Source organism: Colossoma macropomum, unplaced genomic scaffold (assembly GCF_904425465.1).
Source record: "Colossoma macropomum unplaced genomic scaffold, Colossoma_macropomum, whole genome shotgun sequence".
NCBI lineage: Eukaryota > Metazoa > Chordata > Actinopteri > Characiformes > Serrasalmidae > Colossoma > Colossoma macropomum.
Window position 1 is genome coordinate 39,312,078 of NW_023494787.1, and position 16,006 is coordinate 39,328,083.

Here is a 16,006-nt window from a genome sequence, read left to right on the forward strand (position 1 = left end):
ATATAATTAAGCAATGGCAGTTAACAGGAGCGGAAGACGTCAAGCTGAGGTTGGGAAGACCAAAAAACCTTTGAGAGAACTGCTCAAAAGATTGCTAGAAATGCAAATCAAAACCCCTGAACTTTTTGGTCACAATAAACATAAGTAAGTTTGGAGAAAAAGGGACCATCATTTTATGAAATTTCACTTCTCAACTGTTAAGCAAGGGGGCAGCCAGTGGCACAGGGAACATTTTATTGATATAGGGAAGAATGGATTCAATTAAATACCAGCAAATTCTGAAAGCAAACATCACACAGTCTGTAAAAAAAGCTGCATAACAGCTTCTACAATAGGATAATGATCCCAAACACACCTCAAAATCCACAACTGACTACCTTTTTTAAACTAATCATCATTGAAAATCTGTAGATAGACCTCAAAAAAGCAGTGCATGCAAGACAGAGAATCTCACAGAATTGGGAGGCTTTTGCAAGGAAGAATGGGCAAAAATCCCCCAAACAAGAACCAAAAGACTTTTAGCTGGCTTCAAAAAGCATTTACAAGCTGTGATATTCACTAAGTACTGACGATGCACGGTGCCCAAACTCTTGCTTGTGCCCTTTTCCTGTTTTTAAAAAAGACAAAGATAACAAAGAAATTTGTCATCTTTAACTTTATGGCTTTTGGAAATCAGATCATCCTTCACTCGCTTACTTATTCACAGTGACAGAAATTTTGACCAAGGGTGCCCAAACTGTTGAATCCCACTGTGGTACACTCGAAGTAAACTAATTTGTTGCTTTGTTCGGTATTTACATAAAACTGATATGTAACATTCTTACTGCAAGGTTATTTCAATGTCATATGCTTCTCTGATTTTTCTTATCTTTCTCCTACACCCATAAGTTGACACAATGTCACTCAGCATGCTCCAAGTTGTGTAAATAACTTCATATCAGATTGGCACGTTTAAAAAAGCTAGACTCATTTCTTCTGATGAAAGCCCTCCTTCCTTATTCCAAAAATGCAACCTAGTGTGACAAATATATACAGTTTCTTGACAACGGCCAAATTTCCCTTCATTCCCCACGAACACACACACACAGTGCAGATTAACCTTGAAACTGTAAGAACATTGAATAATAATCTAAAAAAAAAAACCTGCACCACTGGTATTGTGACATTCCAGCCCAGTCCAGTGCTGTGTATTTCCTTCTTCCCTGTGCCATGCCCCCAAAGCACATTCACTATAAATTCACACTCTATAAAGCCCTCACAGTTTAAAGTTTTCTTAAGGACTTCAGCATCTAGAAGTGCAGGTATGTAGCTTTCATGAAACTAATTTATGCCAGCAGCGGTGAATTAAGTATAGCACTCATATAATTAAAAATGACTTATGTTAATTACTGAAAATATTCAGTTTCAGCTAAAAAAACTGCAAACTCAGCTTAGAAGTATATTGCACTTTGTTGCCTTGAAATAGAATAACTTTGCTATTTTACCTTTCATACTTAAAATGCAGGTTAAAGTGCTTCCCAACACATGTAAATAAAACAGCAGAACAAAATAAATTAAACAGAGTATGGCAAAAAAGAACATTAAAGAACATGTCTTCACATAAAGTAAAAATTCACAACAAACAACTGAAAAAACAATATGTAAATAATATTATATGTAGCAGCATGAAAAAAAAGGGGAGCAAGAAGAAACTAAGAAAATACTAAGTTACATAAATATGTTTTCCATATTAATGTTGTGAATATAGTAGGTAGGTAGCAGGTGGCTGATGAAGAATGATGATGATGAACGCTGCCATACTAATGTTTGAAATGTTTAACAATAAAAAATAGCCTGAGTATGTTTCCTGATATTGTACATAAAGATTGTACATTCTTTGTTCTGAAATAAAAGTGGTCTGAAGTTACTTATGCTTCAAACCTTTAAAGCAGCAGAGAAGTACCTGGGGTTGCATATTAAATCACATAAATGATCTCCAATCCAGTTTAACAATAACCTTTCAACAGGTAACAAACCTTTTATCAAAGCATTTTTTATTCTTTTATTTTAGACTTACATCTGCATTGAATCAAATGTCAAGTGGCGTTAATTACAATAATAACAATACAGTACAATAACAAATCAAATAATTCGTTGGATCACAGAGGCTCCCAAAAGAACAGTATTTTTTTATGTAAGCCAAGTTTGTCACATGTATCTGTAAATATCTCTAGGCAGAAGGAATGAGAGAGAGTTATGAAACAGAAGGGAAACGGCATGGGCTAATGTTTTTAGGGTGTTGCATAACCCCCTATCCATCTGCAAATATGCCACAGGGCTTTCTGACACCCACTGTAAGACACTTGATGGGTTCAAGCCCTCACCCCTTCTGTCCTTTCTGTCCACATGGGACTCTGGGGACTTTCATGAACATAACGTAGGACTGCCCAAAAGTTTATGCTTTTGGGAGGAGGTTGTTGATTATCTCTTCTCTGACTAAGACATACTTCCCCACGGGCTATAAACTTGATTTGACTTAATGATAACTCTAAATTCCCCATTACGGAAAAATCCCAGAAAATATGGCTGGCTGGCTAAACTGCAGCAAAAAAGTTAGCATCCAACATTGGCTATCCTCTATAGGTTTTTTTTTTTTTCCTCTTTAAATGGGGAATAAAAAAATGAATCACAAAAAAGGTTGTGTTACCTCAGGAAAGGCCTGATATCAGTATCAACAGGACTCGTTCTTGATCTTTTGAAGCAATAGCCAGGGGTGTAAAAATACCATATAAAATGTAACAAGTAGCTGAAAAGTTGTAAATTGTAAATCTATGGAGTAGTTTATTTAAAGAGAAGCTGCTCAGCTTGAATCAAGCCAGATTTCAGTCATAATGAAAAAACGTAATTTTTGCTAACATTTCAGATCATTTACTATAAGACTTACTAGTCAATGTTCCTTAGAATTTCTTCTCACAATTAGTCTCTGGACTTAACGAGTTTGGCAGTGTTGTACCTTTTGAATTTATTGGTAGATTTTACATTATGACAGGTAAAAGAGGAATGGGCCACGTCATTGTCATTACACCAGTCCCTCAACCAACAATTTACTGCCAAAAGTCTGCTCTGCTTGAAAGTTTCACTTGTCCTGTAAAAGTACCTGATATGATGATTTTTGTTTTCTGGTTTTTAACGGTCCAGCAGTGTGGGGAAGTGTTCCTGAACTCAACTTGCATAATTTGAGTAAGTATGTCACTATATGAACACAAAATGCAACTTTCTTGTGTTGTAAAACTGCTACACAGTTGCAATGATTAAACAGTAACTGAAAAAAGAACTGTTTTTACAATATTATAATTTCTCACATTTACTCTTTTCACCTCATTTTTTTCAGGGATGGACAAGAGCAGAACTTGTCAGAGGTATTTTTTTGCCATTTTTAAAATTATTTTTTCAGCTAGAGAATTTTAGAGGTTGTAATTACATACAATGTAGAGGTTTCGTTACATACACGTAAATATTAGAGTGCCATGCCTCATAAATATTAATCAGTCTCATTAATTAATCAGTCCCTTAATTCATCAGTCTTATATATAATCAAATCCTGAATATCACAATCTCTAATTTGTAACTAAAGAAAGTAAAACTAGTGATTTGATTTCTGAAGTTTTAATAAATGTGATTTCTTTTATAAAGATCTTTATCAATGTATAGCAACCAATATTTGGAAGATATCAAGACAGACAACTTGGTGAAGGAAAATAAAACATTTATTAGCACACAATCTATGCTAAGACACAAACGTTATACAATACAAACGATCAATAGTATATTTACAGTGCATATAAGCTAAGTGCACATGAGCAAGAGAAAGCTAGAGAGTGCCTGTTTGCGTATGAGCAAGAGAGATAGAGAGTGCCTGTGTGCACATGAGCGAGAGAGCTACAGTGCCTATGTGCGCATGAGCACGAGAGAGAGAGTGCAACTCTGTCTGCATGAGTAAGAGAGAGCTGGAGGGGGTGTACATTTGAGCATGGGATTATGTAAGAGAAGTATTACTAACTCTGTTCTCTAAACAGAGATAAAAATAGTGCCGTTTTCAAATAGTAATATGTGGCATTCGCAGGGGGTACGCAAGCAGCTTCACTGTTCAGTAATGGGAACAGCTGACCCTTTGTTCTAGTCTGTGTTAGATCAAAGCCAGTGTCTCACTTTAAACACATGCAGTGCACCGAGAATTAACCCAGCTTAAAAACAAATGTGCAGCTTTATAAAGCTGGAATAATGCTGAGATATTGTTGATCTTTCTCCGTACAGGAGAGATTTCATGCATCAACAAGAGATCGAATTCACTGTGTGCATAAATTTCTAAGTTTAGATGATCTTAACAAAGGTGGTTAAAACCAAAGCATCAATACCTACAAGATGCCTTAAAGTTAACAGACTTTGAGGGTTCCTTAACTATGCTATGCCTAAATGTTAGGGGTTCAGACTCAAGTAATGGATATCGAAAGTTTGTCATCCTCACAAAATTCCTGTTTGGAATGTGGAAGGGATTTTCACCGTCCCCTGACGGGTGAAAGTCGACATCATTTAGGTTACTGGGAATAAGTTTAATCCTCTGGAAATTGATACAAGAAAAGGGTTATGTCCACCATTTCAAGAACTTGATCACTATAACAAGGCCGCTGACTGCCTTTCACAAGCTTGATGGTGGTCAGCTGCTCAGGATGCAGTCACTAGTAACTGTAGTAGTAAGATTGACCTACTGGAAGTTCCTTTGTTCTCTGTTGCACTGTCCATGTGGTGCTGGAAATCCAAAAAGGCCAAATGGAGGAGGGGTTCTCTGCTAGAAGTCTAACCCTTTTTATAAGGGAAAGGTCAGAGAGAAAGAAGTTGTAGGAACCTTCTTTCGACCTTTTCCCTCATAAAAAGTGTTGGGAGTGGTCTTTTAACACCTGGGTATGTTTGCTACTAGACACACCCCCTTTCCTTCTTTGAGGGGAACTTGCTTTGAGCATTTCCAGTGGTACTGACACCTACTGGTTGGCAACTGGTTCCTACAACATTTAATTCTTTTCACTTTTTATTGTGCTGAAGTATTTGAAATGTATTTGTGCATACGACGACATTTACAATGACCATAGCTAGGTTGAACTCTTTTCAGTTCAGAAAAGAAGTTCACTTCTTCTCAGTCAAGATAGTCAGTTATTCTACAGGTGTAGAAAACTGAGAATGAAAGGCTTGAATCTCATTACATGCAGGTATTCTAAATTAATTAAAGGTATTACCTGTTTATTACTGTTATAACACACTTCTAGTACTAAAACCACTCCTGTGTAATGTGTGTAGCTGCGAGGTGAGAATTGGTCACTCTCTGAGTGAAGTGGAGAGGCAGCATTTGGCCAGAAGGACAGAGACTGTTCTACAGTGCCTGAAGCAGCACGGCATAACCTGCAGTGAGGTAAATAATATCTTTTAATATGTAAGCTTTAGGGCCAGTTTTACTAAGTAGCGTGCAAAAGCTTCAGCATGTACTAAAATTTAGTGAGTGCAGCTGGCTCTAGTTTGTGTTTGAGTTAGTGTAACTTGCTATTTAAAAGATTTTACCCTCAAATTGGCTAATGTGAAATGGAGAGATGCTAATATACAGAGGCACTTAGAGCACAATTCAAATGGATGTTGACAGAAGAAAAGAGAGAAAGAAGGAATTCTCTCTAAAAGAGGGGGAAGTTTTGATGATGGAGATCCCGGCTGCTAACAGATAAGCACTTCCATTAAAATTTGTAGTTCCTATAATTCTCACTTACAACTTTAGAGTGGCAGCACTTTTCAGAGTAGTTGTGTGTCCTTCACCCTGCAGTTCACATTAGTAAATTGCTCTAAGATGTTAATTTTCATAATCTTGTCCCTTAAAATGTATATCCATTGAGTCAGGTGTGCTAAAACCTGCAGCTCAGTGGCGACCTCATTGGCAGATGAGGCTTTGGTGCTTTTGTCTGTGCAAAATTCATTAGGGACATCGCAAACATTTAGTAAAACTGGGCTTTACCTAGAAAACTATACTACAATACACTGTACTACAGTATACACTGTATTTTAGTGTAATGCTATCATTATTGTCATAGATAATTTCTTATTTGAGTATTTAAGATTACACAATACCAGATGCATCATGAACAACTGCTTTATTGTTTGTATCTAACAACACATTTCATCGTACATCAAGTTTCAGTGATGCAATAGAAATACAACTGTTTTTTTTTTTCAAGTGTTTATGATTTGTGTTTCAATGATGGCAGGATGACATGCCCAACATCGCCGTTCTGGGCTCTGGTGGAGGTTTGAGAGCTATGGTTGGACTGCTGGGGTCACTGAGTCAGCTGAAAGAAGAGAGACTGCTGGACTGCATCATGTACCTGTGTGGAGTTTCAGGATCTACCTGGTACTGATACAGAACATATCAGATATTTCATTTACTTATTTAGGTCCAGACATTTAGACTAAACACATTTATATTCATAAGCAGAAATATCTAGGCTTTATGATGTGGCATATGTGCTTTATGGTGCAGGGATGATAGAAGGTAATAACAATAAAAAGGCTGGAAAGTACAAACCCAGGATGTACATTCTGAACAATTTTGATATTCAAGTATCTAGAAAAAAAAAACACATGTTAAAATCTGTTAAAAACATGCTCCTTCAGAAGAGCTGATGAGCTAACACTAATACTAGAGCTAACCAGAGCTGTGGTGACGAGAATCAGTGCTTACCATATTTAAAGAATCGACTAAAAGTACAACATAAACCATTTTGCATTTAATCATGAGATCTGATTTCCCTCAAAATACTTTGCATTTGGCCAGAGCGAGCATCAAACTCCCGTGTCTCTTTTTCTTTTGTCCAGGGGATAGCGAAGTTACAAACTTATGAACACTTGGCATTTGGTTCATACTGATTGGCTGCTTAAGAATAGTCAAGTATCCTGTTGTTCTTTGTCATAAGCTGGAATGAGGCAAATGTTGCCTCTAAAGCATCATTTAAGGTGGACTCAAAAGTTTGAAAAAGCATGGAAGTTGTAACCTGCATGGGAGTTTTAATGTAGTTTACTAGTATTATATAAATCTTTAAGAAGATGGCTCATCCATTATTCATAGGTTCTGGTTGTAGCATGTGTGTTGTAAAGATTTATGGCAGCACAGCATGTTTTTTTCCCACAATACTATAACCTAGTGGCACAGGTCACTAACCAGATTCTGCCACCTTTTCTAAGATGAACAGACAGAAATGGGGATGCAGTGATGTGGTGTGGGAGGGGGTCTTACAAAATAACTGACGAAAAGTCAGTCTAAACACAGAATAAACACAGACTGAACATCTGCTCCACCTGCAGTTTTCACTGAATTGTTGGTGGACAACCCCTTGACTTTCTGTGATGCACCATAAACACCTGAATGGTATTTAAATAAAAGCACTAGGAACAGTTAACTGAATAAAAAACAGGTCCAGTGTTAAAAGTGGGCATAAATAAAAAGAAATAAATATGATAAACACATAAGCATTAACATCAAGAAATAGACTTGAAGGTGGATCCAAGCACCAAAGAGTCAAGTCAAGTCAAGAGGCTTTTATTGTCATTTCATCTATGTACAAGTACACAGTGGAGTGAAATTACGTTCCTCCAGGAACAACACGGTGCAACAAGGAACAAAAAGTACAAAATTACAAAGTGCGAACGTGCAGACGGTGCGCAAACAAAAATTATGGTAGAAAAAAATACAATAAATACAATAAATTAAACAGACATTAGACACAGTAAACAGACCGGACAGTGTAGCACCGACACAGCACAGATTTCTGGACATGAGGTAGTGGAATAAGGTGCAGACATATTTAACGTGATGTGATCTGTAAGTTACGTCAGATAACATACATAAACACAGCAGTTACTGAGGTTTTAAAAAAATGACAATTACTGAGATAGTAAAACAGTGTAAACACAGTATTGGCAGCAATGTTCCAGATAGATGGAAGTCTGTAGTGCAAGTAGAGCATCAGAAGAGGTGTGTATGAGTGGTGGGGGGGGATTAGTTCAGTCCTTGTGAGTTTAAAAACCTGACTGCTTGAGGGACAAAGCTGTTGCAGAGTCTGACAGTGATGGCACAGATGCTCCGGTACCTTCTGCCAGGCGGCAGCAGTGAAAAAAGTCTGTGTGTGGGATGGATGGGGTCGTTCACGATGCTGGTGGCTTTGCGGATGCAGCGTGTGGTGTAGATGTCCATGATGGAGGGAAGAGAGACCCCGATGATCTTCTCAGCTGTCCTCACTATGCGCTGTAGGGTCTTGCGGTCGGAGGCGGTGCAATTCCCAAATCAGGCGATGATGCAGCTGCTCAGGATGCTCTCCACAGTCCCCCTGTAGAACATGGTGAGGATGGGAGGGGGGAGATGAACTTTCTTCAGTCTCCATAGGAAGTAGAGGCGCTGCTGGGCTCTCTTGGCTATGGAGTTGGTGTTGAGGGACCAGGTGAGGTTCTCTGTGATGTGGATGCCGAGGAACTTGGTGCTCTGGATGATTTCCACAGCGGAGCCAGTGATGGTCAGTGGGGCGTGGTCACCCCACACTCTTCGGAAGTCAACAACTATCTCCTTAGTTTTTTCTACATTCAGAGACAGGTTGTTGGTTCCGCACCAGTCTGTTAGCCGCTGCACCTCCTCTCTGTATGCTGACTCATCATTCTTGCTGATCAGACCCACCACAGTCGTGTCATCAGCAAACTTGATGATGTGATTTGAGCTGTACTTTGCAGCACAGTCATGAGTCAGCAGAGTAAACAGCAGCAGACTGAGCACACAGCACTGAGGGGCACCGGTGCTCAGTATGGTGGTGCTGGAGAAGTTATTACCTATCCTGACTACCTGAGGTCTCTTAGTCAGGAAATCCAGGACCCAGTTACAGAGGGAGGCGTTCAGGCCCAGCAGGCTCAGTTTTCCAACCAGCTGCTGAGTAACACAAACAGTCCGAGGCAACGAAGACAGAGACAAAATCCAAAAATCAGAAAAAAAGATAGACAAGCAGTAGGTCAATTAACATGAAAAACACCAAGAACAATAAATAATAAGGCTTAGAATTGCAAGGTATGATCTGGCAAGACTTCAAAGACCTTAGCTAAAATACAAGCTATAAATAGAGAGAGTAATGAGAAAACAAGCTTCAGGTGATAGTCTGACATTAAAATTCAGGAGAGTGACCTCTGCAGGCGGGGAGGGGAATCTCCAGCCAAGAATGTGACAAAGAACTTCCAGCATTTCTCATGTTCATCTTGAACATGGTACATACAGTGCTGTGAAAAAGTAATTGACCCTTATCTGGTTTCTTCTATTTCTACTACTTTGTCGCATTGAAATGTTTCAGATAATCCAACTCAGGAGTCCCAGATCTTTAGCAATAATTTGAACCCTTTTAAAAACACCATTTTGTGTTTACTTGATGATCTGAAACATTGTCACAAGTGTGACAAATATGCAAAATTAGAAGAGATTGGGAGGAGAGCAAATACTTTTTCGTGGCACTCTGCATTCATGGACATATACAGACAGACCTTAATTTCAGTAAATATGTTTCACATTTTACCCTCCATAACTCTAAATCTTTTGAAAGAGACTCATACATCTTCAATTTTTAGTTCCTGGTCATTTTTTGCCTTCAACCAACTTGTGGAGTCTGATATAACTTAACTTTTGATAACTTTATGTTGTATATTAATTAGTGATCACCTCTATTATTATTATTATTATTATTATTATTATTATTTAATCAATTACAACATTGTCTTGTCCATGTCTTGTGCTTGTTCTTTGAAGGTGCATGGCATCATTATACAATGAACCAAACTGGTCCACCAAACTGGAGACTGTGAAAGATAGCACCGTCCAAAGGCTTGCTGAAGGAAGTGTCAGCTGGTGGAAGATGGGTAAAAAACTGGCAAATTACTATTCAAACAACGACAACTTTAGCCTGACAGATGTGTGGGCAGCACTGATTGTGTCTAACATGGTGAAAGAGGTGAGAATAATTTATACTTCTAGTCATGTTATATAGAAATACACACAAATCATAGAAACATTTTAAAAAATAATCTAAAGTTTTCCTGCATTATTGACTGTGATGCGTGTATAATATTGATGTTTAGAAATACTGTTTCAAGTTTAATATGAATGAAACTATATACACTGTAAATAGTGGAACAGAGCAAAAGTTGATTGGAATTGGATTTGAGATTTACATTTACGTTGATCTTGTTTTATTGTTTTATTCTGAGTATCTAACCTGAATTAAAGTCATTAACCTGTGTTGTAAAATGAGGTAACACTGCATCTGTGTTTGTTTTTTTTTGTTCAAGCAACATGATTGTAATAACCTAGTAATAACTTAGAAGTTTTTAGCAGAGGCCTGTTAATGCTCATATGCACACTGTCATTAATGCATACAATATGAAATTAATGTTAAAATTTCAAAGATTTCTGTTCACTCAAATTGTTGTGCTTGTCATTTTATTCGTAATTAAAAATTTGCATCAAATTAGAAAAGAATGCAAAGTAAAAGCCTTTTCACTAGTGGTCTCAGATTTCTGGACGTTACTGTAGGAGTCTGTATTTTCTGTATTTTTCACAGATAGATGAACACAGACTCTCAGAGCAGAGGGGCAACTACACCAGTGACCCTTATCCCATTTACACTGTGATTGACAAGCAGTGTAAATATGATAGACTGAATGCAGGTAAATTTGTGTGTGCATATGTTTTATGTGCATCTATGTGTGTGTGTGTGTGTGTGTGTGTGTGTGTGTGTGTGTGTGTGTGTTTGGGTGGTAAAATGGAAAACTTTTCTGTTTGTAGATGTCTGGTTTGAGATCACTCCAGATGAGTCAGGTTATTCTCTCTCTGGAGCCTTTGTGGATTCTTCCTGTTTGGGAAGTCAGTTTGAGAATGGAAAGAAGATTAAAGACCAACCTGAGATTGACATGCTGTACCTACAAGGTAATATCACATTAAAAAGCAAAACAATTCAGTAACAAGGTAAATATACTCTGGATTAAAATACTATACTCCACATCCATGACATCCATCGTCATTTTAACTTCACAAAGCTTTGCATTGTTTCATAGATTGGTCAGTGCTTCATGTAGTTTAATATTTTTATGGTGTAAAAGTCCTGAACTCAATCAGAAAGTGGTGGGTCTTTGCCCCAGTATTTTAAAAACGTGGTGGATCAAATGCCCGCTCGCCCCCCATGGCTCCAGGAGCCCTGTTCAGAGACCTCAAGCCTGTCCACATTTTCCCAGTTTTTTCCTATGACGTTTACATAAGCCATATTTTATGTTTAATTTTTCCAATATGTTAAATTGTGTACAGTAACTGTGATTGAAAATAAGTATGCTCTTTAGAGATGATGTTTTAACTTATTTTCACTTAAAGAAACACAAAAAATGACATGTAATTTGACTAAGGATGCACAAACTGTTTGCATATGACTGTAGCTTGGTGGGTGAATCATCAAATATTCACTTGAGAACATCTGGACTATACTGAGGTCATGTAATGGGTGCTGCTAAGAGTATGTTGACTGGTCATGAATGTTCAAGGGAAACATTTTCAACACTTTTTCTCAGTGCTGTAATTTTACTGACTGTTTTTTATTTGTTTGGAATTTGTACAGGCCTGTGTGGCAGTGCCATCGCGGATATGGAAGAGATCATTAAGTACCTGTTTGAGGCACTAAAACAGTTGATGATAAGTATGAACCTCTTTTGGTTTAACAATGTTCTCATTTTTCCACCTTTACTGAGTGTAAATCTTTTAGTTAATGGGTACAAAATCAGGTTATGCTGTGCAAATTCTCGACAAAAACATTTTTCGCAACGTTTAACCACTGGACCACAGTGAACCACCCACTTATCATAAAATATGAGAGTTAAAAAGACAGTATGAGGTTTTACTGTTGATTTGGTAGCAGATATTTTGATGGATTTTGAAATTACTGATTAATAATTCTGTGTCACAGTCACTATAACTTCTGAATGATAGATAATGCATCAATTCTGATGTGATATTTTAAAAACAAAATTGTATTTGTAAATGTAACTGAATGATGAAGGTATTTTTAAGTTTAGTCTTTTAAAAGATTAGTAAATATTGGGCTTAAATTACCACACTTGAGTTTTACTTCATTGTAAAGAACTGATTCTCTTAGTTTAAATGATGTGTGTATTGTATTTGCAGTGCATCATAATCACACAAGTAGTTTCTTGTGTTCTGATCTGGCAAGAAAGGGGCAAAGTTAATGTCTCTATACTTCTTTCATAATTTTTCCTGACAAAATAGAAGGCACAGAAAAAAGTCAAACATCACCAGATGTGCAGAACGGTTGCCAGGTCCTCTTACAACTTGTGGAACTGAACCTTTGTGTGTTAAGAAAGGAGGATCCTACAGAATACCTCCAAACAATGAAGGACCTACTGAAAGGTAGTATTCACTAACATATCCCATAATCTAAAGAACACATGACAGTTCAACTACGCCAACATTAAATAGACTGTTTTGTAATAATATATTTTTTAGTATTAACTAACTTTTATCACTTGTTTGTGCCAGTAAATACATGCATATATAGTCAAATCCAGAATTTTTGGCACCTTTCATAAAAATGAATATATTAAATAAACGACACATGCAATGACTGAAATTTTGGGCTTCAACAAATGAGTAACCTTTTTTTTATTTATTTATTTATTTTCCAAAAATCTAAATTTAAAAAATATTGGCAACCCATTATTACTTTTTTTATTTTTGTGCAAAATGTGACCTAAGAATTTTTTTGTGTGTGTGCAGATTTACAATGTTCTGTCCCATTTGAGTTGACCGCTGTTTGTTTTTATCAATGTTGATGGATGTTCAAGAGATTTTGAAGGGGGTTTAAAGCACAGGGAAACAGGAAATGGTAACAGACAACAGTTCCTGGAAACTAGAAGCAATAAAAAGATGTTTTTCCACTAAAATTGTTTTGAATAAACATCGCTAAAATTAAACAACACTCTTGTAGGAAAGATTTCTGTTACATAAATCGTGCAGAATTTCTCTAAACATCTTTGAGAAACTTTTGAATCATTATATGTTTTGTTTATTTTATATGATTGTATTTGCCCGGTTTCTTGAGGGGTGCCAATAATTCTGTATATGTGTATATGTACTGAAGAAAATCTCTTTCATTAGATAGGCATGATGAAATAGAAAGGATGACTGTTCATCTAGAGAAGATGGTGATTTCAGAAAGGACGATCTCCAAGGAAGAGTTAAATGAATACACCCTGCAAGTATGCAGTTACATCACTGACATGTTCACGGTGCAGGATTTTTGGGATGGTGAGTAGAACCATTCTACTGAAGCATTTTTAAAACAATGCACCTCAGATTCTTCTGCTGATTTAATTATACTGAAATTAATTTTAGTATTAGTATTAATACTATAATACCAGTATTAATTTAGTAATTGATACTAAATCGTCTGCGTGTGCCTTTTCCTGAAATAGATTTATACATTTGATTGCATTTTATTTGTTGAATCTTTTCATTGACTTTACCAGTTATTGTAGTCTAATCACAGACTGTATTAGAAATCTGGAGTCAATCTATTTTTTTATTTTAATCTTATTTTGTCAGAAATTTGGATTGCCATTGTGAGATCCATAGAGAGGATTGTGGGCTGGATCTGGGGAACAACTTATGACTACCTCTACAGAATGACAGGTGGGAAATGAAGTATAATTAAATGTTAGGTGTGGGATAGATCACATGATTGCCTGCTTGATAAACAATTGGCTAAATTTTTCAGGCCATTTATTTAAGCTGCTACTGTCCGGTAGTTTGCCTGGCATGGTCATTTTGGTGGTCTTTCTATGAATATTACATAAGTAATAGGTCCTGCTTCTAGATTATTCAGGGTAAGTACACTACTTTAGTATATACAGTAGCCTGCTGCCTCAGAGAGTAGTAGTAACATGGCTACGCATAGTAGTTTGAGTTTAGCAAAGCTTGTGCAGCTGGCTCAGCAGGATAGCTATGCCTTCATGATGCCAAAGAAAGTAATTAAGGGTTTTATTTCATTTGAGTGTAAAATTGATATGTTTTGTAATCTGTTTGCATCTGTTTGCTGTCTGCTGGCTTGAAGTTGCCTGGTATGGTTGTTGTTTGGGTCTTACTGCTGTTCACCCTGCTTTAGGCTTTCCATGTATGTAAATGGAAGAGCAGAGAAATACCAAAACTGATCCATACTGCAAATAGAAACAAAGTATTTTCTTTTACGAAGTGGTCTTTACTGAAATTGAGCACAGCTTTAGTTCAGGCAGGCCACAAAATCAAGCTCAGGCCCCAATCACAAATCATGCTGAGCTATACACAACAGTGGAATGATGAGCACAACCCTGAGCTGAGTCAACCAACCAATGATAAGATAGTCTTATCATTTGGATATAGAATCAATACCCAGAAAATGGCTCTTTTATCACAGATGAGAATATTCTAGGTTGCCCAACTCATCACAGATTTCTTTCGAAAAACACAAGGAATTACATTAAGCTGAAAAATTAAAGAGTGAAATATGTGTACTTCAATATATTATAAAGTACTGTTTGACCTTGTTATCAGTGAAAGACATCGCCCCAAGTGTCCTTGACTCAGAGACGAGAGAATACGAAGACGCTGGAGCGTTAATCAACTCACCCTACTTCTCAGTGCTGAGACAAGAACGAAAGATCGACCTCATCATTTCCCTTGACTTCAGTGCAGGAAATCCCTTCGAGGTACTACATATATATACACACACACACACACACACACACACACACACACACTGTAAAAAAGTAGAAGCCAGGTAACTGCTGTTCTTGAGTTTAACTAATGGCAATAAAGTTCTCCCAACTTAAAATTATTAGAGTAGTCAAAAGTTCTCCTAACTCCTAATATTATTTAATTCTGCATCTCTGTTAGGTAAACAATATGAAATGCATGTTGTTTTTACTCAGTGTCCCCACTAGCCATGACTCTCTCCATCAAACAATCCCACCAGGCATTTTCTCCTCTTAGACTCCCAGTTATAGATGGCTATGGCATCATTTGGGGTTTAAACTCACAAGCTGCAGGAGCTCACAAACTCCTGAATTACTTTTGAATTAACTTTCAAAAGTATTGTGGCGCAATGAATTCACCACAACATCAGGAGATTGTGAGTTTGAATCCCAGCGATCCCACAGCTGTCCATATTGGGAGCCCAGGAAGAGAAAATGCTTGCTTTGGTTGTGTGATAAAAGTCCCAGCTAGTGGGAAACAGAGTAACAAACCAACTCTTTGTTGTTTGCTTGACTGAGAAACTAGAAATAAGAGTTAGGAGAACTTTTGACTAAACTAAGACGCTTTTTATACAGTACACAGAGAAAGTATCATTTTGCGTGATCTTATTCATATATGGTTGGGAATGTGATGTCATGAGGCAGTGTCTTATGGGTTAATCTGAGATGGTTCTGGAATAGTTTGCATAATGTTTCTTTTTGACATTCTTTCCTTGATTTTGGCTGATCTGCAGGTTACATGTAGAGATGTACTGATCCCAGTTTTTCTCTTACAATATTGATTCAGATACCTGAACTCTGGGTATCTGCCAGAGTACCAAACTGATATCAGTAAATTTTATTTCAATTCTGTATACCTCATGTGTCTAACACGAGGCTGCAACTAGAGCAAAAGAGTAATAAAAGTAAAAACTAATAAAAATGAAAAAACTTGACTGAAGTATTACAGAAAGCTTTGCTATTAATATAGAATTCTGGATAATGCACCAGCAAAATAAACCATAATTATAATTTCAGAGTAAACTTTCCAGTGCAACAATTAAGCTGCAAAATCTAAATGTTTAAAGACATCTAGATTGCATTGCAGCTGTTTTGAAAAATATGCAATATCTGGTTTGCCATCATC

At 37.0% G+C, this 16,006-nt stretch overlaps 1 protein-coding gene across 2 annotated transcripts in view; it reads left to right on the forward strand.

The window, feature by feature from the left end:
• Positions 1–1,216: 1,216 nt before the first annotated feature.
• LOC118806033 (cytosolic phospholipase A2 gamma-like) overlaps positions 1,217–16,006 on the forward strand; it is a 50,281-nt gene continuing 35,491 nt past the window's right edge. The window contains exons 1-8 of one of the 2 annotated variants that reach the window (XM_036567294.1): positions 1,217–1,301; positions 3,181–3,219; positions 3,371–3,398; positions 5,329–5,440; positions 6,279–6,421; positions 9,842–10,043; positions 10,653–10,758; positions 10,877–11,017. In XM_036567294.1, coding sequence (XP_036423187.1) covers positions 3,373–3,398; positions 5,329–5,440; positions 6,279–6,421; positions 9,842–10,043; positions 10,653–10,758; positions 10,877–11,017 — 730 coding nt within the window. In that variant the 5' untranslated portion in view covers positions 1,217–1,301; positions 3,181–3,219; positions 3,371–3,372. Of the gene's footprint in view, positions 1,302–3,177; positions 3,220–3,370; positions 3,399–5,328; positions 5,441–6,278; positions 6,422–9,841; positions 10,044–10,652; positions 10,759–10,876; positions 11,018–16,006 lie in introns of both variants that reach the window. The other variant, XM_036567295.1, reaches the window with a different exon arrangement.